We start from the raw sequence: 23,805 nt of genomic DNA, 5'->3' as shown, positions 1-23,805 counted from the left end.
GTGTGCGTGCGTGCGTGTGTGTGTGTGTGTGTGTGTGTGTGCGTGCGTGCGTGCGTGCGTGTGTGTGTGTGTGTGTGTGTGTGTGTGTGTGTGTGCGTGCGTGCGTGCGTGCGTGCGTGCGTGTGTGTGTGTGTGTGTGTGATGGATGGATGGATGGATAGATGAGTTGGAGACGTTGATAAAGAGACCAGCAGTTCTTTCTTGCTCCTGTACTGTTCCTGTACGTCGCATCCATTTCATTAGTGTCAGGTTCGTCTGGTAAAACGCTGCTAAATCCTGCTCCCTGGACACCTTGGACTGAAGGTTACTCTAGGTCGGAGGAGTGTTTAAACAGGGCAGGAAGGGAGCATGTGTGCTGATTCAAGAGAGTGCAACCCACTAAATGTACTGCTCCAATGTTTCCCTACCCAGGATCAAAATTATATGCTCAGAAGACCCAAGTGTGCGCAAGGGGTGTGGGGACTGGTGGGTACATGCATGGGGTGTGGGGACTGGTGGGTACATGCATGGGGTGTGGGGACTGGTGGGTACATGCATGGGGTGTGGGGACTGGTGGGTACATGCATGGGGTGTGGGGACTGGTGGGTACATGCATGGGGTGTGGGGACTGGTGGGTACATGCATGGGGTGTGGGGACTGGTGGGTATATGGGTGTGGGGACTGGTGGGTACATGCATGGGGTGTGGGAACTGGTGGGTACATGCATGTGGGAACTGGTGGGTACATGCATGGGGTGTGGGGACTGGTGGGTACATGCATGGGTGTGGGGACTGGTGGGATGCATGGGGTGTGGGGACTGGTGGATACATGCATGGGGAACTGTGGGACACTGGTGGGTACATGCATGGGGTGTGGGGAACTGGTGGGTACATGCATGGGGTGTGGGGACTGGTGGGTATATGCATGGGGTGTGGGGACTGGTGGGTACATGCATGGGGTGTGGGGATGGGGTGTGGGGACTGGTGGGTACATGCATGGGGTGTGGGGACTGGTGGGTATATGCATGGGGTGTGGGGACTGGTGGGTACATGCATGGGGTGTGGGGACTGGTGGGTACATGCATGGGGTGTGGGGACTGGTGGGTACATGCATGGGGTGTGGGTAACTGGTGGACTGGTGGGTATATGCATGGGGTGTGGGGACTGGTGGGTATATGCATGGGGTGTGGGGACTGGTGGGTACATGCATGGGGTGTGGGAACTGGTGGGTACATGCATGGGGTGTGGGGACTGGTGGGTATATGCATGGGGTGTGGGGACTGGTGGGTATATGCATGGGGTGTGGGGACTGGTGGGTACATGCATGGGGTGTGGGGACTGGTGGGTACATGCATGGGGTGTGGGGACTGGTGGGTACATGGGGTGTGGGGACTGGTGGGTACATGGGGTGGGGTGGGTACATGCATGGGGTGTGGGGACTGGTGGGTATATGCATGGGGTGTGGGGACTGGTGGGTACATGCATGGGGTGTGGGGACTGGTGGGTACATGCATGGGTACATGCATGTGGGGACTGGTGGGTACATGCATGGGGTGTGGGGACTGGTGGGTATGCATGGGGTGTGGGGACTGGTGGGTACATGCATGGGGTGGGTGTGGGTACATGCAACTGGTGGGTACATGCATGGGGTGTGGGCATGGGGTGTGGGGACTGGTGGGTATATGCATGGGGTGTGGGGACTGGTGGGTACATGCATGGGTATATGCATGGGGTGTGGGGACTGGTGGGTACATGCATGGGGTGTGGGGACTGGTGGGTATATGCATGGGGTGTGGGGACTGGTGGGTACATGCATGGGGTGTGGGAACTGGTGGGTACATGCATGGGGTGTGGGAACTGGTGGGTATATGCATGGGGTGTGGGGACTGGTGGGTATATGCATGGGGTGTGGGGACTGGTGGGTACATGCATGGGGTGTGGGGACTGGTGGGTACATGCATGGGGTGTGGGAACTGGTGGGTACATGCATGGGGTGTGGAGACTGGTGGGTACATGAATGCAATAGGTGTCAGTTTGTACAGTAGTTTCATGTTTCAAGGAATTCATATATTTTTTTGTTGAGATCATACCAGCTGGATGACAGATTCAGTTTCAGTCAGTTTGTACAGTAGTTTCATGTTTCAAGGAATTCATATATTTTTTTGTTGAGATTACCAGCTGGATGAAATTCCAGTTTGTCTGACATCATGTCTGACATCCTTCTTCCAGAACTAGAACCAGAGGTGATGTTAGAAGGTAATGAAATAAGCTCTGCTGTGTTCATTCAGACAGTTCTCATAGCCTCACTGCTAGTGGAGACAGACACACTGCATTCAACGGAGTAAGAGCAACAATGCTGTTTGAGTGGTTCCATATTGTGAATCAGCCTGCCTCCTCCAAAGTAACTAGTTGGAGTATGTGCTTGTGTACCAGTGGTGGGCTAGTGAATCAATGTCACTGCCCTGACAGTCAGACGCTACTAGTGCCAGACATGTTCTTCCAGGATCTGGCCCGCCTGGCCACATATCTCTCTAGTGTAGGCTACACATTTGGGACACAGGGGCCAGTCGGCACCACAAGTCCCAAATGGCACCACATTCCTTATGGTGGACTATTTTTGAGCCATAGGGCTCTGGTCTCATAGAGCCCTGGTCAAATGGATAAAGGGACTAGTGTGCTATTTATGGCTCATAAGGAACATTTCCACTAGGCTAGCCCTCAAATCCTATTGGGGTGGAGAAGAGTTGATGGCCTGTAGCCACAACCATGGAGGAAATATTCAGGACTGGACAGCCCATACAGTATATACACGGACAGTATCTGCGGGAATCATTTCCTGTGTTTTTGAAAAGGTAAAGATATCTTACCGTCTTAAAAGTATATGGTAAAAAATATATATATTTATTTAAAAGATAATGGTAATGGTAGCAGTTGTAGGAATAAACTATAATTGGACACAAAGAAATACAAACACAACCAACATTTGTTTTCTACAAATGAATCAAGCTGCACTCAATCAAAAACTGGATTTGGGGAAACAGGCTATGGGTACTGTGAAAGAAAAGACAGCCTACTCACAAACAAATATGTTCCTTTTCAGAGCTTACAAAATACTGGCAAAGCCAGGGTTGTGTTCAGTACAATAGAACCAGTGGAGGCTGCTGAGGGGAGGACGACTCATAATAATGGCTGGAAAGGAGTCATTTGAATGGTATTAAACACATCAAATACTTGGTTTCCTCCCCTCAGCCATCATCGAGCGGATAGAATAGTGTGCAACTTTGAATGAAACAGAAGCAGTGCTGTACTGAACGACCAAAACGTTGTGCTTATGGTGGTTCAGCGGGCAGTTACCCATCTGCTCCCGCTCTTCCCCTCTCCTGGTGCTTGAGTTGCCCCACTGCCCTGCATCACGCACTCCTGTCATCCATTACACACACCTGCCTTACATCGTCACGCGCATCAGCGATATTGGACTCACCTGGACCATCCCACGTCGGGTGCACGGGGGTGCCTAAGCCAGCCCGTCAGGCTTTCACGCCCTGGTTGGCTCAAGAGGTTTCCTTGCCTCGGTTGGCTCGGCAGCTTCTCATCCCACATCACACTCCGCCAGATCTTCGGGCTCCCTCTCTGCAGCGGGATCGACAGGCATCTTGCCTCAGCCGGATTGTCGGGCTTCCATGCCTCAGCCCGGCTCGCCAGGCTCTCACGCTCCTGCTGGTTTGTCGGGCTTCCATGCCTCAGCCCGGCTCGCCAGGCTCTCACGCTCCTGCTGGTTTGTCGGGCTTCCATGGCTCAGCCCGGCTCGCCAGGCTCTCACGCTCCTGCTGGTTTGTCGGGCTTCCATGGCTCAGCCCGGCTCGCCAGGCTCTCACGCTCCTGCTGGTTTGTCGGGCTTCCATGCCTCAGCCCGGCTCGCCAGGCTCTCACGCTCCTGCTGGTTTGTTGGGCTTCCACACCTCAACTGGCTTGCTCAGCGCCCATGTCTCGGCCGGTTCGCCCAAGTGGGACGCCGGGTGGTGCCCCTAGAGGGGGGTGGGGGGTGGGGGGTGGTACATCACCCACTCCTATCATCCATTGCCCTGCATCACTCACTGCTATCATCCATTACGCACACCTGCCTTCCCTCGTCACGCGCTTCAGTGATATTGGACTCACTCATCACCTGTTATTGCCTCCCCTATATTTGTCAGTTCCCCAGCTCTGTCTCTTGCGTCTGCATTGATTGTTTTTGTCTTTGTTTCCTTGTATGCTGACGCTGTTGCTGTCTCGTTCCATGTCCGTTCCTTATTAAATGTCTGACTCCCCGTACCTGCTTCGTCTCTCTAGCATCATCCATGTGACACTGCATGAGTTTTACGATTTCAGATGGTCACACCTATATTTGTCAGCCCACAACTTGCCACACCCACCAAATGGGAGCAAAAGTACCTCAAAGACTGTTGAAGAACGGTGCGCACTGTTTTGGGAAAACGTGTAGTTCATTCAAAACTGTCATGCAACATAGCAAACGTTGAAGCAAATTGAACGCACCTCAGGTAGAAATGCCAAGTGCTACTCTGGACAAAATCATTGCCACAACAAGCATGGGTGCACATGACCAACAAAGTAGTTGAAGCCCCCTTTTGCGAACCTAAGGGCATTAGAAACATCTAAAAGAAGACTATGATCATCATAATACTATTCACAGACCATTCTCAATTCAACCAGTATACATTTTCAATAAACAATGTGATCAATTGACAAAATGACAGAAACCTGGGGAAAAGGGGTGCACGCTTCTCTTCTCATCCTCGGGATACAGGCTACATACAAAGACCTGCTTCGTATGTAGCGTGGACCTGCACGAGCCAAGCACCAACGAACAAACCCAATGGAAGCACTCAAAATGCACAAATTGAAGAAAAAGACATTAACTCGAATGACACAGAAGACTGGGGCTCTTGTTAACAATTCCATAGTCAAACACATGTTTAAAATCAGTAACAAGGTTTGGACACATCATTTAGCAGACAGTGAATAAGGGAGAGCATGCAGGGCTTAAATTTCAGTGTGAGACAGGTCGCATTCATAGTGTTCTATGCCAAACTTTGCCCAATATGCTGCATTTGCTTTGTTAGACATACAGTAGAAAACATACTGCCACACAGGGATCCAATGGCACTTTTCTTAGTATTGTATTTGATCTCAGGGGAGATGGTAACAATTAGCAAGGCTTTTGGATCAGCTTGATTGATCAGTGAAACCCTGGATGTGGTGTCTGGTGTCCCTGACTCCTCCAGTAAGCCTGCTTTATATGCCCTCTCCTGGCTGTCTCCATCTGAAATCCATACAGGTCTGAGAGAGCCAATGCTCCATCATGGGGTATCCAAAGTGATAATAATAGGAGTAATAACTGTTCTACCATGAAGTAATTTTCCACACCAAAATTGTTTTAGAATGAAATAGTTTGTATTTCAGTATTATGGTTTGTCATGAAGGACAACAATCTGTTTAAACAACAACATGTTTTATTGTCATTGACCTGTTCACTTTTAGCCCTCCTAATGGCTTTAGTGTTAACAATTAATAAACAAACGAAGCTATTGATCACACAGTGGCAAGCTAAAGCAAAGACACAGCGATAATGCATGTCTGCAGGTGTTTATATTTTTGTAGTTAATAGCCGCATAATTGGACAAATTAGTGTGCTCACTGATCAAATATGAGAGGAGACATCTTAAACAAGCCATTGTCTCTCAGGAAGGGACCGTTCTGAACTTGCCTAATGAACCAAAACAAAGCTTGGTCTATATAATATCATCCTTCTGTCTGGTGGTTACACATACTTCATATTTTCAGAGATCTGGACATGTGGTTTTCTTCTCAAGTCTCACTGACTGTGTCTAACAATATTCTGCTGTCAGATGATTTATTTGCCTTCCAAAGATATTCACACCCCTTGACTTTTTCCACATGTTGCTGTCTTACAGACAGAATTTTAAATGGATTAAGCTGATATTTTCTCACACATCTACACACAATACCCCATCATGACAATGTGAAAACATGTTTATAGAAATGGTAGCAAATTTATTGGAAATTAAATAAAGAGACATCTCATTTACATAAGTATTCACAGCCCTGTGTCAATACATGTTAGATTCACCTTTGGCAGTAATTACAGAGTCTTTCTGGGTAAATATCTAAGAGCTTTGCACACCTGGATTGTACAATATTTGCCCATTTTTGTTTTCAAAATTCTTCCAGCTCTGTCAAATTGGTTGTTGATCATTGCCATACAGCCATTTTCAAGTCTTGCCATAGACTTTCTAAACTGTAACTCTGCGCCTCAGGAGCATTCACTGTCTTATTGGTAAGTAACTCTAGTGTAGATTTGGCCTTGTTTATTAGGTTATTGTTCTGCTGAAAGGTTAATTAATCTCCCATTATCTGGTGGAAAGCAGACTGAACCAGGTTTTCCTCAATGATTTTGCCTGTGCTTAGCTCCATTCTGTTAATTTTTGTCCTGAACAACTTCCCAGTCATTAACATGCATACCCATAACATGATGCAGCCCCCACTATGCTTGTAAATATGAACAGTGGTACTCAGTAATTTGCCCCAAATATAACACTTTGTATTCAGGACAAGAAGTTAATTGGTTTGCCACGTTTTGCAGTTGTATTTTGTCCCTTGTTGCAAACCGGATGCATGTTTTGGATTTTTTAAATTCTGTACAGGCTTCCTTCTTTTCACTCTGTCATTTAGGTTAGTAATGTGGAGTAACTACAATGTTGTTGATCCATCTTCAGTTTTCTCCTATCACAGCCATTAAACTCTGTAACTGTTTTAAAGTCACCATTGGCCTCATGTTGAAATCCCTGAGTGGTTTCTTTCATCTCTGTTTACTGAGTCAGGAAGGAAGTCTGTATCTTTATAGTGACTCTGGGTGTGTTGATACACCATCCATAGTGTAATTAATAACGTAACGATGCTCAAAGGGATATTCAATGTCTGCTTTTTTTTAACCTATCTATCAATATGTGCCCTTCCTTGCGAGGCATTGTAAAACCTACCTGATCTTTATGGTTGAATCTGTGTTTGAAATTCACTGCTCAGCTGAGGGAGCTTACAAATAATTGTATGTGTGGGGTACAGAGATGACGTAGTCATTCAAAATGCACATGCAATACTATTGTCCATGCGACTTATGAGACTCTGTAAGCAAATGTCTAGTTCCTGAACTTATTCAGGCCGTAACAAAGGGGTTGAGTACTTATTTAAGCTTTTCATTGACTCATTTGTAAAAATGTTGAAAATCAAAATTCAACTTTGATGTTATGAGGTATTATAAGATGCATTTCACCCATTTTAAATTCAGGCTGAAACACAACAAAATGTGGAAAAAGTTCAAGGATGTGACTTCTTTTTGATGACACTGTATGTATCTGGGTTGTAATGGAGATGACCAGCCTCTGACCAGCGATGCACAAACTGAGACTGGTGGTGAGAGTATAATGGAAATAGCTCATCTCTTATCTTCTTGATTTACTAGTGTATTTGCTGTTATAGTGATGTGTCCTCTCAGGTCAAAATATCTCTCTTATCACTTTCTCTCCAGGTTCTCCTGAACGTCTGGATCGACTGACACACAATCATGGACAGATCACTGGACCTCTGAGTGCAATCTTCCTCTTTCTCCTCCTCCTCCCTTCCTCCTCCTCCTCCTCCTCCTCCTCCTCCTCCTCTTCCTTCCTCCTTTTCCTCCTCCTCCTCTTCCAATTGAAGGTCCCACCTGGTTGCCAGAAAATCAGTGAGACAGAAAGACAGATCAACAAGAGGTTACAAAAAACCAGAGGTTCCAACAAACCCCCTCTGGTCTTTTAATTCATTTGGTAACCATGAAGACCACTCTTTCCCCCTCCTTATCTGGGCACCTGGTGAACCCCCAAGTCCCCATGCCATCATCGTTGCTGCTTTTCCTGCTGTTACAACTGTTTAGTCAGTGCCCCGCTGCTCCCTCAGGGCCTGAGTCAGACACCTGCTCCACTCTGGTTCAGAGCCGATTCTTCGGCCACTTCCTGTCCTCCTCCACTTTCCCCACGGCACCCTGCTCCTGGACCCTGCAGAACCCCGACCCGCGCCGCTACACCATCTTTATCAAGGTAACCAAACCTACCTCCACAACGGACTGCATTCCCAGGCAGCTCCGCACATTCCAGTTTGACTCGTTTCTGGAGACCACCCGCACCTACCTGGGCATGGAGAGCTTCGACGAGGTGGTCAAGCTGTGTGACTCTTCATCCCCTGTGGCCTTTCTGGAGGCTGGGAAACAGTTCCTACAAATGAGGAAAGGGCCGCCACGGGCCGGCATGGAGGTCACCACCCCTAACGCTAGCGAAGATGGGGAATTGAAGACAGAGTACCTGGTGGTGGGGAAGCGTAACCCCAGCATGGCAGCGTGTCAAATGCTGTGCCAGTGGCTGGAGGACTGCCTGGCATCCAGCACCTCTAGCAGGCCCTGTGGCATCATGCAGACCCCCTGCCAGTGCTGGGAGCCTCCTCCTCCTCCACAGCTCAGCGAGGGGGATGGATGCTACAGGAACGGGTTCTACCTGGAGAACTGCCTACCCAGCTCCAATGAGAAGAGTGATACTGACAGCAACGGTGAGTGGAATAGTTCTCTGGTTTTAGTTATGGGCATTTTTGGAAATTGTTTTGGCCAACTTGTGATGCCGTTTTGTCTATTGGAGGAGAGCTTGGAGGCGAGGCTTGTGGCTCACTTGGTCATCTTGTCTGTATAGCATGCCATTTCATGTTTAATGGGGGGGCCTCTGTGGTCCAGGTCCATCCATGAATGTGTAGGGAGCCTCGTACTCTAACCTGTCACAATACAATGAAACAGTTATTTAAAAGGAAAGACAAGTAATTGACATAGCCACCTCCTGATTATTTCCGGACAATTTGATGCAATTATTGTTCAAATGACTATGCAGCATCCAGTAGAGTGCTCTGGCTAGGTCACAGAAAGCAGAAAGGCTGTGAAAGATCAGTAGAATGACAGTAGCTCAGAGACAGAACAGAGATGGTTTAGGGTTTCAGCTGATGGGTTCTGAGCTGAATGACCTTGGCAGGAAGGCGCCGTGTCCTGTCCCTCTGTGGTTGGGGAGAGAGACACTGGATCGGCCTGAGGGAGGCTGAGACTGGGGAGGAGGATCTGGGTGTGATATGGGATAGCTGCAGGAGGGAGATGGAGGGAGGTAGAGATGGGCTGGATGGGGAGAGATGGGAGATCTGGGTGGGGGACTGGATGGACAGAGAATGGGGAGGCTGGGACTGGGGAGGAGGATCTGGGTGTGATATGGGATAGCTGCAGGAGGGAGATGGAGGGAGGTAGAGATGGGCAGGGAGAGATGGAGAGAGGGGGAACTGGATGGACAGAGAAGGGAGGCTGGGACTGGGGAGGAGGATCTGGGTGTGATATGGGATAGCTGCAGGAGGGAGATGGAGGGAGGTAGAGATGGGCAGGGAGGATGGAGGAGACTGGATGGAGGGAGGCTGGGACTGGGGAGGAGGAGATGGCTGCAGGAGGAGATGGAGGGAGGTAGAGATGGGCAGGGAGAGATGGAGAGAGGGGGAACTGGATGGACAGAGAAGGGAGGCTGGGACTGGGGAGGAGGCTGGGACTGGAGGGAGGAGAGATCAGGGAGAGATGGAGAGAGGGGGAACTGGATGGGTGGGTGATATGGGATTGCTGCAGGAGGGAGATGGAGGGAGGTAGAGATGGGCAGGGAGAGATGGAGAGAGGGGGCTGGATGGACAGAGAAGGGAGGCTGGGACTGGGGAGGAGGATCTGGGTGTGATATGGGATACAGGAGGGAGATGGAGGTAGGATGGGCAGAGAGATGGAGGAGGGGGGACTGGATGGGACTGGGACTGGATGAGGAATGTGTAATATGGCTGTAATGGCAGCTCAGAGTGGGGGGGAGTGTGTGTGTGTGTGAGGGCGGTACACAGGAGATGAACTTTATATTATAGGGACTGTAGCTCGCTGGATCTCTGTGTATGGCTGCTCTGAGCAGAGGGTGATGCACAGGAGAGCGACTATAGGGGCTTGGATAAGGTTAAGGGTCTGTAGTTGGTTAGATGTGTGATGATGCTGTGTGATCCTGGCTCTCCTCCCCAAGCCTGGACCTGACAGACAGGCTAGGGCTACTGCCTGCCATCGGGTTGAACCATTACTCTCCCCACCCCCCTCTTCTCCTTCTCCATCCATCTTTCTCTTCTCCTCTCACTCTCCTCTTATCAGCCTCTGGTCTCTTCTAGGGCCGGGACGATGCCAGTGTTGGATTCGACATTTTGAACATTGAGATATTAAAGACATGATAGATCAGACGCATAGTATATTAAGAAGTGAGATCTGTAGAAAGACAGAGTGGCTGAGGAATGTGCTGGGTGGATGGGAGGAGATCAAAGGATTGCTTTAGGGAGACAGATGGACATCTATGGATTAGGCGAAAGAGGGGTTGAGGTCAGGAGGTGAGGTCAGATCCCCTGAAGGGAGTAATAAGGGTTTACTCCCTCTTCCTGTGGAACCATAAAATGTAAGGATTGGAGAGAAAGTGGAGTGTCTTAAGTGGGATGTGCATATCTGTGATGGGAGAAATGTTGGGTTGTCTGAATTACAATGGTACAGAACCTTTGGGAAGAATTAAACTTGGTTAAAGCTTCTCTAGTGTCCTTGAGTTATTTACTCTGAAAAATAAGAACCTAACACCAGTATCGCAATACATTAGTATGATGGCAAAAAAAACAAAAAAAACACAAAGCAGATTTCACTTCTTAAGGAAAACAGCCCTAATGTTGGAAACAAACAACATTGTGTTGTCATCCAGCGTCACATGCATTTATTCTCCAAGGTATAGCACACTATATTGTACATACAGCAGGTTTTTAAATGACTAAAGAGTTAGGTCTGCTTCGTGTTTACATTTTTGCCATGGAAAAAAATATCATGATACTGGTGTCATCACAACCCTAGTCTCTTCTTCTCAGAGCACCCAGCCCTCTCCCTCCCTCCGCATCTCTTCCCTCCATCTTCCCCTTCATCCATCCATCCTTCCTCTCTCTCTCTTCTCTATCACTTTGGCCTCTGGTCAAACCTCTCCCTCCCGATCCCTCCCTCAATCTCTCCCTCCCTCCCCCTCCCAGGCCTATAGGCTGATTCCAGGCTGATGGAGGAGACTCAGTCTAGCAGCCAGTCAAGCAGAGCTGATGTTGTGGGTAGTATCTCATGGCATCTTCTACCCCTATCTCCTCTTCTCTCTCTGCAGCTAATGTTCACTGTCACCAAGGCCCTCCTCTCCTCTCCTCTCCTCTCCTCTCCTCTCCTCTCCTCTCCTCTCCTCTCCTCTCCTCTCCTCTCCTCTCCTCTCCTCTCCTCTCCTCTCCTCTCCTCTCCTCTCCTCTCCTCTCAGTTCCACACTAGGCTAGTTATCCTTCTTATGTAATTCAGATCATGGGTGTGGTCTGGAGGTACATACAACACAGACTTGGCTGGGTACATCTAGAAAGAGGTGGATTCTTCATATTATTATTATCTTCATACTCTTTCTTTCTTTCTTTCTTTCTTTCTTTATCTATTTATGTATCTATCTCAGTCTCTCTTTCTCTCTTTCAGAATAGCAGGGCTCTGAGGTCAAAGTGAACTTTGATGATATTCCTACACCTCTCTGAGTGGCAATTGAACCCCCACTGACCATGGGGAGACAGTCGATGGATGGATGGGTAGGTTAGTTGAGGATGAATAGAGAGAAGAAAGGATAATGGATTCTGTGTGGGAATGGGCTGGGAGCCTGACAGGCTTGCTGTGCTGAGGAGGAGAGGAGCGATGAGCGGAGAGGAACATGAGATGAGATGACTGTTGAAGGGTTTGGGAAGTGAGCAGTTGAGACAGAGGCCTTCATGGCCCTGTCTGTCTCTGAGGCCTCACTCAGCACACTATTAATGGATCCCTGTCTATCTCACCTTCCGTCTTCCCTCCATCTCTCTCTGTGTCTCTCTCTATGGAAAGGAGAGGAGAGACGTCACTTCCACACATCTATCCCGTTCCCATGGAGAGCAGATGGCTGGACTAGTCAGTTAGAGGTCAGGCAGTTGGAGAGCAGGCCAACACTGGTAGCATAGCGGAAGAGAAGGAAGTCGACTTTAATTTGAATGCTGTGTGTGTGTGTGTGTGTGTGTGTGTGTGTGTGTGTGTGTGTGTGTGTGTGTGTGTGTGTGTGTGTGTGTGTGTGTGTGTGTGTGTGTGTGTGTGTGTGTGTGTGTGTGTGTTGCATGGTGGGAAGACAACATGGAGCAGGAGAGGATTAATTTCTCACTCAACAGGAGACAGTAGGGGAGGCAGTGACAAATTAAAGGGGGGATTTGAGAGACAAGGAGAGAAACAAAGAGAGATGGAGAAGAGGGAAAGATTGGTGTGGGGACGTGAGATGGAGATAATGAGAAGATGGGAGAAAGACAGAAAATTGACAAAAATGAGAATGAGAAGCGGGGAGTAAGACTAGTTCAAGGGGACTGGAAAGGATGGAGGAGATGGGAAAAGAGAGAGAGGAGAAAAATGTATTCATGACTTGCACTTTTCTTTATGGTGGTCAGATGTTATCAGAATGCTGACGTTAAGTAAGATGAATGTGTGTCGCAGTTTATGTCCCGGAGAGGACAGCACGCACACACACACACACACACACACACACACACACACACACACACACACACACACACACACACACACACACACACACACACACACACACACACACACACACACACACACACACACACACACACACACACACACCACCCCCCACACAGCTTGGCTGTGAGGTTGCTAAACTAAGGGATATCAAACCACTGCTCCCAGAGGAGAGGGGAGGAGAGTCCTATAGCAAGTGTAAAGCATGAATACCTCTTCCCACACACACTCCACTACCTCTCTCCCCACAGAAAAACTCTCGCTCTTGTTGGGCAGATAGTTGCACACACTGGTCCCTCGTGACAGAGAGTGGGTGGCTGACAGAGTGCTGAGAGACAAGCTGAAGATTGTGGTGCCTGTGTGTGTGGACGTGTTTAACTATCCTTGTGGGACCAGAAGTCCCCACAAGAATAGTAAACACACAAACATTTGACCAACTGTGGACATTTTGTTACTCCCCTCAAGGTTAATGCTATTTTTAGTAGGTTAAAGGACAAGGTTAGAATTAGTGTCAGGGTTAGAATTATGTTACGGGTTAGAGATAGGAACTAGGGGTAGTTTTAGGGATAGGAGCTAGGGTTAGTTTTAGGGTTAGGGTTAGGAACTAGGGTTAGTTTAGGGTTAGAATTACATTAAGGGTTAGAGATAGAGGCTATGGTTAAGTTTAGGGTTAGGGTTAGTTTTTGGGTTAAGGTTAGAATTAGTGTTAGGGTTCGATTTACGTTAAGGGTTAGAGATAGGAGCTAGGGTTAGTTTTAGGGTTAGGAGCTAGGGTTAGGTTTAGGGTTAGGATTGGGAGCTAGGTTTAGTTTTAGGGTTAGGATCAGGAGCTTGGGTTAGGTTTAGGGTTAGGGTTAGGTTTTTGGGATAAGTTTAGAGTTAGGGTTAAGGTTAGGGTTAGGGTAAGAGTACAGGTTAGGGTTAGGTTTAGGGGTTAGGGAAAATATGATTTTATATGGGACTGAATTGTGTCTCCACAAGGTTAGCTGTGGGAGCTTATGTGTGTGTATGTGTGTGTGTGTGTGTGTGTTGTGTGTGTGTGTGTGTGTGTGTGTGTGTGTGTGTGTGTGTGTGTGTGTGTGTGTGTGTGTGTGTGTGTGTGTGTGTGTGTGTGTGTGTGTGTGTGTGTGTGTGTGTGTGTGTGTGTGTGTGTGATATGTAGCCTAGTGTGTGTGTGTGTGTGATGTGTAGCCTAGTGTTAACCGGGTGTCTGTGTGGGTTGGAGCAGGCCAGACTGTGGAGTGGACAAGTACCATAGCTAACTCTGCAGAGAGAGTGTGACCGTCTTGTATAGGAAATCTACTGTTGTCATATCTTATAGACCCCTGCTGTTCTATACTCAAGTCCAAGTGTGGAAGCCCTTTTTAAAATATACCTTCATTGAAACACATATTTTCAAAATTAATCTTCCTTTCTTCCTATCTCTCCCTCTTGTCTGAGTAGTTGTTCTAGTGAACATGTTGATGGATGGTGTCCCTCTCCTCTCCTCTCCTCTCCTCTCCTCTCCTCTCCTCTCCTCTCCTCTCCTCTCCTCTCCTCTCCTCTCCTCTCCTCTCCTCTCCTCTCCTCTCCTCTCCTCTCACAGTTCCCTGCCAACAGATCCACTATCTCAGGTCCCTCTAAGGCTTTATTAAAAATGCATATTTTAATTAAGCAACAGCAGTTGCTACATTCATTTAATGATACATGAATGATCTGTACCCACTGATTATTCAATAATATAACTTATAAATGCCTCATGAGCTTAGTTCAACTGTTGTACCCCATCAGAACCCCAAAATACAAGCTTGTTTTATTCCAATATTTGTAAACAGAGTAAATGTAAACACACACTGTATAGACTTAAAACATGGTTAAACTATTAATGTTGATATAATGGATGGTCAGTCCTTGCATCCATAGCACTGTCTATTTGAGAGTGGTTACATTTGTCCAGGCCCAACCCTCAGCTTTTCACCGAAACAGGGGCAGGGAGGTGGCTTTGTTATTGTTTCTTTTGCTGATTGGTGCTTTAATGTGCTTTAATGTGTGAAGATCCAGTTTTTGTCTGGCGAGCATACGGACGTGTGTGTGCCTGTCTGCATAGTTACTGTGCGTAATTGTTACTTGTGTAACTGTGTGGTTAATGGTTAGTATTGGACTGTGTGTGTGTGTGTCTGTGTGCATGTGTGCGTGTGTGTGCATGTGTGTCTGTGTGCATGTGTGCGTGTGTGCATGTGTGCGTGCGTGTCTGTGTGCATGTGTGCGTGTGTGTGCATATGTGTCTGTGTGCATGTGTGTGTGCGTGCAACCTATTGCACTGCTCCAGGAATTCCTTGTTGCTCTGACATGCAGCTCGCCACTGCTCGCAGTCGATGCACCTCTCTCTCTCTCCCTGTCTTTCACTCTGTCACACCTCTGCCTTTCTCTCCCTCTCTATCTCCTTCTCTCTCTCTCTCCCTCTCTATCTCCTTCTCTCTCCCTCTCTATCTCCTTCTCTCTCTATCTCCTTCTCTCTCTCTCTCTCTCTCTATCTCTCTCTACTTCACACTCTTGGAAATTCTTCCTGATCTGTAATCTTTCACTTTCTTCATTTCATTGGTTTCCTGTCAGTGCTGTTGGTCTGTGTCTCTCTGTGTGGGTGTGTATGTGTGTATGTATGGGCATGTGTGTGTGTGTGTGTGTGTGTGTGTTCTCTCCCTAAAGCATTCATTCTGAGGCTCTCCGTCCTTCTTCAGATTTGATGAGAGGGAGAATGAAGATGAATGTCCTCTGATCAGGCAGCAGTGTACAGTTTACTGCCGCCGTGCGCCAAAGGCACTGCAAAATGTCATTGTGTGTGTGTGTGCCTTTGTCTCTCAATGTGTGTCTTCATAAAGGTTTGTGTGTGTACGCCTGGGTGCCTATGTGTGTCTGCTAAGAGAGTGTGCTAGTGCGTGTGTGTGTTTGTGTGTGAGAGTATTTGTCTCTGTGCCCTTGTTAAGGATGAGGCAGCAGCTCAGTGGGATGTACTAGCTTTTTTTCTCTCTCCTCGTTGGTGATATACCCAGGAATGACACGCAGGGGTGGTATGCTGGGCCTCCTACACACACACGCACACACACACACGCACACACAAATGCACATACACACACACACACACACACACACACGCACACACTCTGTCTGGTCAGAGCCTGGCAGGCCCAGGAGAAGAGCTCATTAGCACAGACATGTCACGTGTGCTCTTTCAAACCACAGCAGACCCACACACAAACCCACAACCACACACACACACACACATGCTCCAGGGCCCCCTCTCTCCAGCCCGCCACTCAGGCAGGGGGAGATGGGACCTGAGGTTTGCCCTGACCCCCCTTCCCTCCACATCCACCTCCTCCTTCGCTTTCTCTATCCCTCTGTCCCTCTCTTTCTCTGTGAGTCACAATGCCATCCCACGCTGTGTGGGGAGAGAAGGGCTTCAGATGTATGAGAGTATTACAGAGCGTGGTGAGAATCTACCACAGTGCACTCTGTGCTAGGAGTGTGTGTGTATGTGTGTGTGCATTTGTACGTGTGTATGTGTGTGTGTTTCTCTCACTCTCTACACGTCCTACAGGGCAGGGGTCCAGTAGTAGCTGTTCTTGGTTTTAAATCGGTAACCATTCCTTTAGACTATGTAAATGAAGCAGTGTATTGTAATGTCCTTGGTTTTTTAAATAAGCAACCATTTCTTACATGTAAATGAAGCAGTGTGTTGTAATGTCCTTGGTTGGTGACTGTGAGACAGTAGGAGGGAGAATGACGACAGTGACACTTTCATTAGAAGAGGTACCTGGTGGGCTCCAGAACGAGTTAGAGAGACCGGAGGAGGATGAGGAGAAGAGGAGGAGGAAAGAGGATTTCAGTGGTGGGGATTGTTTTAAGTCCCTCTAACTCTGCACACGACACATACACACATGCACAAGCACACACCCACACACACTCTCACACACACACACACACACACACACACACACACACACACACACACACACACACACACACACACACACACACACACACACACACACACACACACACACACACACACACACACACACACTGCCCAGGAGGGAAATGGAGGGAGGTGAGGGGGTGGGCAATTTACTCACCATGGAGGAAATAGATACAGAGGCCCTGGCCGTAACCATAGGAACACATTAGCCTGACACCCTGTACATCGAGGACGGCTTGTAAGTAACAACCTGTAAACAACCTCCAGCTGGAGTCAAACTGTTTCTCTCTTATTGAGTTAAGGTCAAATCATCTGCTGCTTTTCTCGCTTTCCAACATTTCTCATCTCAGACACAAACAAGATGAAAACAAACGTCGTCTGGATGAATTCAGAACTAAAGAAAATGTATTGTTTTCAAAACTAAAGTGTTTATTTTTAACAGACAAACAGGTCTGTGGGTGTGTGCGTGCATGTACGTATGTGCATGTGTGTGTGTGTGTGTGTGTCTGTGTGCATGCGTGTGTGTGTCCTTGCGTATTCGTGCTCCTATATTTTCACCCACAACAATTTGCTAGCCCCTTATCAGAGCAGGTGTTTCTGCTTGAAGATGGATGTGTCTGGAGAAAATAAGAAAAGCCTTGTTACTTCTCCAACTCCCTCTCTCTCCGTCTCCCTGTCTCCCTGTCTGTCTGATAGAGAAAGTAGAATAGCCTCCATTTGATCCCTACCAGTCAAAGGACCTTTTGAGCTTTTTCTTATCACACCCTCTGAAGTGAAGCATCCATCTTCCGAATTGAAATGTCTGCCTGACTGACCTGCACCTGAGAGCATACAGCCACTCCACCTGATAAGTCTTTATAGACAATAGGTCCATTCAGCCGGACTAATGGGAAGGATGAGGCTGGAGCTGGGCTCACAGGTTATGTTAAAGGAATGTTGATTAAAGGGATGTTGTGGTTTAAAGGGATTGTGTGGTTTAAAGGGATGTCGTGGTTTAAAGGGATGTGTTACATTGATGGTTAGAGGAGGTTCTGTTTTGTGTTGTAGATGTTGGAGCTGGTAACTGTCAGGGTGTGGCATGGAGGGGCATATGTTGGGGTAAATTCCATTTATATTCAGTGAATTATTCAGGAAATGAATTCAAATTCCAATTTGAAAATGAAAATAAATAATTGTTTTCAATTAGGATTTTTCCATTGTTGAATATGAATTTTAATTCCTTTCCTGAACAGAAAAGTGATTCCAAACGTGGTTGTTTACTACAGTATGTTGGTTAGAGTTGTCAGGGTATAGGACTAAGTAAGTTGGAACAGAAGCACATGAGGGTTAGCGGGGACAGGGGGTTAATGCCACCATTGACCTGGTAGGGGTTAAGGTTGGCAGCTGGAACTGATGGATAGGGGGTTAGATGGGGTAGGGGATAATGACATCAGAGGGTTGAGGATGGGACCTAATGGATAGGGGGTTAGATAGGGTAGGGGTAATGACACCAGGGGGTTGAGGATGGAAACTGAAGGATAGGGGGTTAGATAGGGTAGGGGATAATGACATCAGAGGGTTGAGGATGGGACCTAATGGATAGGGGGTTAGACAGGGTAGGGGGTAATGACACCAGGGGGTTGAGGATGGAACCTAATGGATAGGGGGTTAGATAGGGTAGGGGGCATTGACACCAGAGGGTTGAGGATGGAACCTAATGGATAGGGGGTTAGATAGGGTAGGGGGTAATGACACCAGGGGGTTGAGGATGGAAACTGAAGGATAGGGGGTTAGATAGGGTAGGGGGTAATGACACCAGGAGGTTGAGGATGGAAACTGAAGGATAGGGGGTTAGATAGGGTAGGGGGTAATGACACCAGGTGGTTGAGGATGGAAACTGGAGGATAGGGGTTAGATAGGGTAGGGGGTAATGATACCAGGGGGTTGAGGATGGAAACTGAAGGATAGGGGGTTAGATAGGGTAGGGGATAATGACATCAGAGGGTTGAGGATGGGACCTAATGGATAGGGGGTTAGACAGGGTAGGGGGTAATGACACCAGGGGGTTGAGGATGGAACCTAATGGATATGGGGTTAGATAGGGTAGGGGGCATTGACACCAGAGGGTTGAGGATGGAACCTAATGGATAGGGGGTTAGATAGGGTAGGGGGTAATGACACCAGGTGGTTGAGGATGGAAACTGGAGGATAGGGGGTTAGATAGGGTAGGGGGTAATGATACCAGGGGGTTGAGGATGGAAACTGAAGGATAGGGGGTTAGATAGGGTAGGGGATAATGACATCAGAGGGTTGAGGATGGGACCTAATGGATAGGGGGTTAGACAGGGTAGGGGGTAATGACACCAGGGGGATGAGGATGGAACCTAATGGATATGGGGTTAGATAGGGTAGGGGGCATTGACACCAGAGGGTTGAGGATGGAACCTAATGGATAGGGGGTTAGATAGGGTAGGGGGTAATGACACCAGGTGGTTGAGGATGGAAACTGGAGGATAGGGGGTTAGATAGGGTAGGGGGTAATGACACCAGAGGGTTGAGGATGGAAACTGAAGGATAGGGGGTTAGATAGGGTAGGGGGTAATGACACCAGGAGGTTGAGGATGGAAACTGGAGGATAGGGGAGTAGATAGGGTAGGGGGTAATGACACCAGGTGGTTGAGGATGGAAACTGAAGGATAGGGGGTTAGATAGAGTAGGGGGTAATGACACCGGGGGGTTGAGGATGGAACCTAATGGATAGGGGGTTAGATAGAGTAGGGGGTAATGACACCAGGGGGTTGAGGATGGAACCTAATGGATAGGGGGTTAGATAGGGTAGGGGGCAATGACACCAGAGGGATGAGGATGGAAACTGAAGGATAGGGGGATAGATAGGTTAGGGGGTAATGACACCAGGAGGTTGAGGATGGAAACTGAAGCATAGGGGGTTAGATAGGGTAGGGGGTAATGACACCAGAGGGCTGAGGATGGAACCTAATGGATAGGGGGTTAGATAGGGTAGGGGGCAATGACACCAGAGGGTTGAGGATGGAACCTAATGGATAGGGGGTTAGATAGGGTAGGGGGTAATGACACCAGGGGGTTGAGGATGGAACCTAATGGATAGGGGGTTAAATAGGGTAGGGGGTACTGACACCAGAGGGTTGAGGATGGGAACTGAAGGATAGGGGGTTAGATAGGGTAGGGGGTACTGACACCAGAGGGTTGAGGATGGGAACTGAAGGATAGGGGGTTAGATAGGGTAGGGGGTACTGACACCAGAGGGTTGACAATGGGAACTGAAGTGCATGGAGTATAATGTCACCACCAAACTGGTAAGGGTGTTGATGTTGTGCTGGGAGGTTTGAAGTTGGAACTGAAGACTAAGAATTTTAGATGGGGTTAGAGGGAATAGGCAGTAATGTCACCATAGACCATGTAGGGCTGTTGATATAGTTCTGGGAGGACACCTGAGATTAAGCTTCCTGGACCCAGAGAGAGAGGAGGGAGGGAGAGGGATCGATAGGATGGGATTGTGTGAGTGCTGCTGTTCAAATATTTATCCAGAGCAGGATACTGAATGACTGACTGTCGGCACTGGATTATACCTGCTGGATGCAGCCTATAGCACTGTCTGAATGAACACAAACAAATGGAGAGGGAATGAGAGAGCGAGAGAAAAAGGGATGGAGAGAGGGTGAAGGAGAGGGTAGGAAAAATGGAAAGAGAAAGAGAGAGATATAGAGAAGAAGAAAAGACGAGAGAGAGAGAGGGAGGAGAGAGCGAGAACGACAGAGAATGACAACTTGTAATATTGTGAAGTATCATTGACCTTTACTTAATTGATGAGAAAAGTGTGTTATTTACATGTGGTCGGGTAATTACTTTTTTAAAGGAAAATACACGGGTTGTTCCCGCTGTCTATCTCTTAAAACCTCTTAGGGATAGGCGGGACGCAAATGTCTCAACTGGCCAATTGCCAGATTCAAATAAAATTGTATAAAATTAAAACTTTCATTAAATAACACATTCAAGATACTCAATTAAAGCTACACTCGTTGTGAATCCAGCCAACATGTCATATTTAAAATGCTTTTCGGCAAAAGCATAAGAAGCAATTATCTGATAGCCTGCACCATCTGCACCAGCAGTAAACAAAGGAGCTAGCATATTTCAACCCTGCAGGCGCTACACAAAACGCTGAAATAAAATATAAAACATGCATTACCTTTGACGAGCTTCTTTTGTTGGCATTCCAATATGTCCCATAAACATCACAATTGGTTCTTTTGTTCGATTAATTCCAAAATGTCCATTTATAAAGCGCGTTTGATCCAGAAAAAAAACAGCTTACAAAAACGCAACGCCACTACAAAATATTTCAAAAGTTGCCTATAAACTTTGCCAAAATATTTCAAACTACTTTTGTAATAAAACTTTAGGTATTTTTAAACGTTAATAATCGATCAAATTGTAGACGGAGCAATCTGTATTCAATACAGGAAAGAAAACAAACTAGCGCTGCTTTTCACATCTTGCGCAACTCACAAAAGTGTCCCCAGTTCCGAGTTGGCCTATTTCTTCATTGCACAAAGGATTAACCTCAACCAAATTCCAAAGACTGGTGACATCCAGTGGAAGCGGTAGGAACTGAAAATAGGTTCCTTTGAAATATCCCATGGCAAGGACAATTCAGGGAACATAGAGGGAGAAAAAAATCTGAACAGTTAGTCCTTGGGGTTTTGCCTGCTACATACGTTCTGTTATACTCACAAACATGATTCAAACAGTTTTAGAAACTTCAGAGTGTTTTCTATCCAAATCTATGAATAATATGCATATCTTATATTTTTGGCATGAGTAGTAGGAAGTTGAAATTGGGCACGCTAGTGAAAATTCTGCCCCTTAGCTTCAAGAGGTTTTAATGTATTAATGTTCAATGATGTGGGCTCTCATGTGCGTACAAAGATAATGTAGAACATCTAGCAAACTTTACACATGAACTTTCATATGGCATATCCCCCCTCTCTCCCTCCTTATCTCTCTGTCACTTTCCTTTTTCCTCAACCCCTGCCACCCTCTCTCCTTCCTTATCTCTATCTCTCCTTCCCCCTCTCTCTCTGTCTCTCTGTCTCTCTCTCTCTCTCTCTCTCTCTCTCTCTCTCTCTCTCTCTCTCTCTCTCTCTCTCTCTCTGTTATCTCTAGCCTGCAGTTGACTGCTTATGTCCTCTGGGTGTCAGCACTAGCCGTTTGATAGAGCTCAACCATACAGCCACTCAGCCCAGACACTAATCACACAAGACTTGTACGCACACACACACATACACTCGCAGCCACACACGCGCAGCCACACACACACACACGCGCAGCCATATACACACACACACACACACACACACACGCACATGCACACACATGCAGCCACACAGACATGTACACATAATACTCACAAGCCTATATAAATTCAGGGAAACTCATACCATCATTATTATACTCATGCATAGATAGACAACTATCAGTTTTATTTATTATGCAGTCTTTGCCCCTTCGTTCTCTCTCTCCTCTCTCTCTCTCTCTCTCTCTCTCTCTCTCTCTCTCTCTCTCTCTCTTTTAAGATAGGGTTACATTAGCTGTATTGATTGTAGAGGGGTGATTTTCCGGGGGGTTGGAGAGTTTGCCTGGTATTGATGATTTCAGTTGGAGCAGGAACCTGATATGTAATGGAGATGCCAGTGCAGCCGTTACAACTCCAAATGGGAGGGGAAGGTGACTTCAGAAGAAGTTAACTACGAAAGATGGACACCCATGCATGCACACGGACACAAATACACGTACAGTACGCACACTTAGAACTGTACTACATATATTTTAATGAGTATGCATGTGTGCTTGAGAGATATGGGGAGGAGAAAGTACAGTATGAGATTTGGAGATATGTAGAGGGAGCACATAAGAACAGACAATAAGAGAGAGGGAGGACAGAGGCGGAGAGGGAGTAGGGAGGAAAGAGGAGGACGTTTTGGTGTGATGAAGGAGTGACTGAGACTGTAATGGGTTTAGATACACGGGGCTGGGTTAGGCTGTGCTGAGCTGTGCTGTAAAGCCCAACAATTGAAGTCCACTGTATTATTGAGAACATAATGAAATGTCCTTGAGGACAGAGGAAGAAAACTCTGCATGATTCTCTCCCGTCCTCTTCCACCTGCCTGACTGGGATTATTGGACAACAAAAGTTCATACTCTTCTGTTGTTTCTCTGAGATAATCTTATCTGCAAATTGAGCTTTTTTTCTCTTACTCTCTCTCTCTACCCCCTCTCTCTCTTTCTCTCTCCAAAACGTTTATTTGACAGACACACTTCCCTCCACGGAAACAGCACTCTCTCATTCTCTCTGTATTCATAAGCTGAAGCCTTTCATCCTAAAAAGCCCAAAATGATTCATGGGGAAAAGGAGCTGAAGGTTATTTTGCTATAATTTCACCCTCTTCATTTGCCCCTAGGAGCAGTCAATGTGCCACAAAGCATCCATTTAAAATGGCATTGGGTGGAGTGGGTGGAGGGGCTTTTTAGTGTGCATTTAAAATTGAGTGTGTGTATGAGGGGGAGGTACTGTACTTGTCATTGTTTGGGGGGGTGCTTGACTTTGCTCTGACTGGTGGATAGGTTGTTGTGGTGTGGTGCTATTCAGCAGGGTTATTTATTGTTCTCCCATTGGATGTTTTGGTGGTTTACTGTTAGTGCTGCCTGGGATTGGTTGATGGAGATGGACTCAGGTCACAGAAACTTAAACAAATCCATTTCACAGTCACAAGTAAACAATCTGGCCTCAGTCGGTCATCCTGGAGAAAACAAATGGGTATTGACTGTGCTCAGTGGTGCATCAACAGCTAAATTCAGAAACAATATTGAGGCTTTTTTCCATTGAAAAGGATTATTCTCTGTCCTTAGATTGTACGTATGGAATTCCTTTACACCTTGGATTACCTGGGTGTAAAGCATTTTAATGACACATTTCTGATGCTTTTCTCTCACTCACTCCCTCTCTCTCTCTCTCTCTCTCTCTCTCTCTCTCTCTCTCTCTCTCTCTCTCTCTCTCTCTCTCTCTTTCTCTCTCTATAAAAAGTTGATATCAGTCAAAAGTGAGACCTTTGATAGAA

General features: G+C 47.1%; 2 protein-coding genes across 2 annotated transcripts in view; one reads left to right on the top strand and one right to left on the bottom strand.

The window, feature by feature from the left end:
• Nucleotides 1-427: 427 nt before the first annotated feature.
• On the bottom strand, nt 428-2,029 carry LOC135523034 (uncharacterized). The gene has a single exon (XM_064949756.1). It carries the CDS (start codon nt 2,027-2,029, stop codon nt 428-430), a length of 1,602 nt encoding a protein of 533 aa, XP_064805828.1.
• Nucleotides 2,030-7,694: 5,665 nt separating this feature from the next.
• Nucleotides 7,695-23,805, top strand: part of LOC135522061 (adhesion G protein-coupled receptor B1-like) — a 73,783-nt gene continuing 57,672 nt past the window's right edge. Inside the window, exon 1 of the mRNA XM_064947977.1 lies at nt 7,695-8,627. Within this exon, the coding sequence (XP_064804049.1) occupies nt 7,862-8,627 (766 nt within the window). The 5' untranslated portion in view covers nt 7,695-7,861. The remainder of the gene's footprint in view (nt 8,628-23,805) is intronic.

The sequence above is a fragment of the Oncorhynchus masou genome, chromosome 30 (genome assembly GCF_036934945.1).
Source record: "Oncorhynchus masou masou isolate Uvic2021 chromosome 30, UVic_Omas_1.1, whole genome shotgun sequence".
NCBI lineage: Eukaryota > Metazoa > Chordata > Actinopteri > Salmoniformes > Salmonidae > Oncorhynchus > Oncorhynchus masou.
This window is presented reverse-complemented; position numbering and strand designations above follow the sequence as displayed.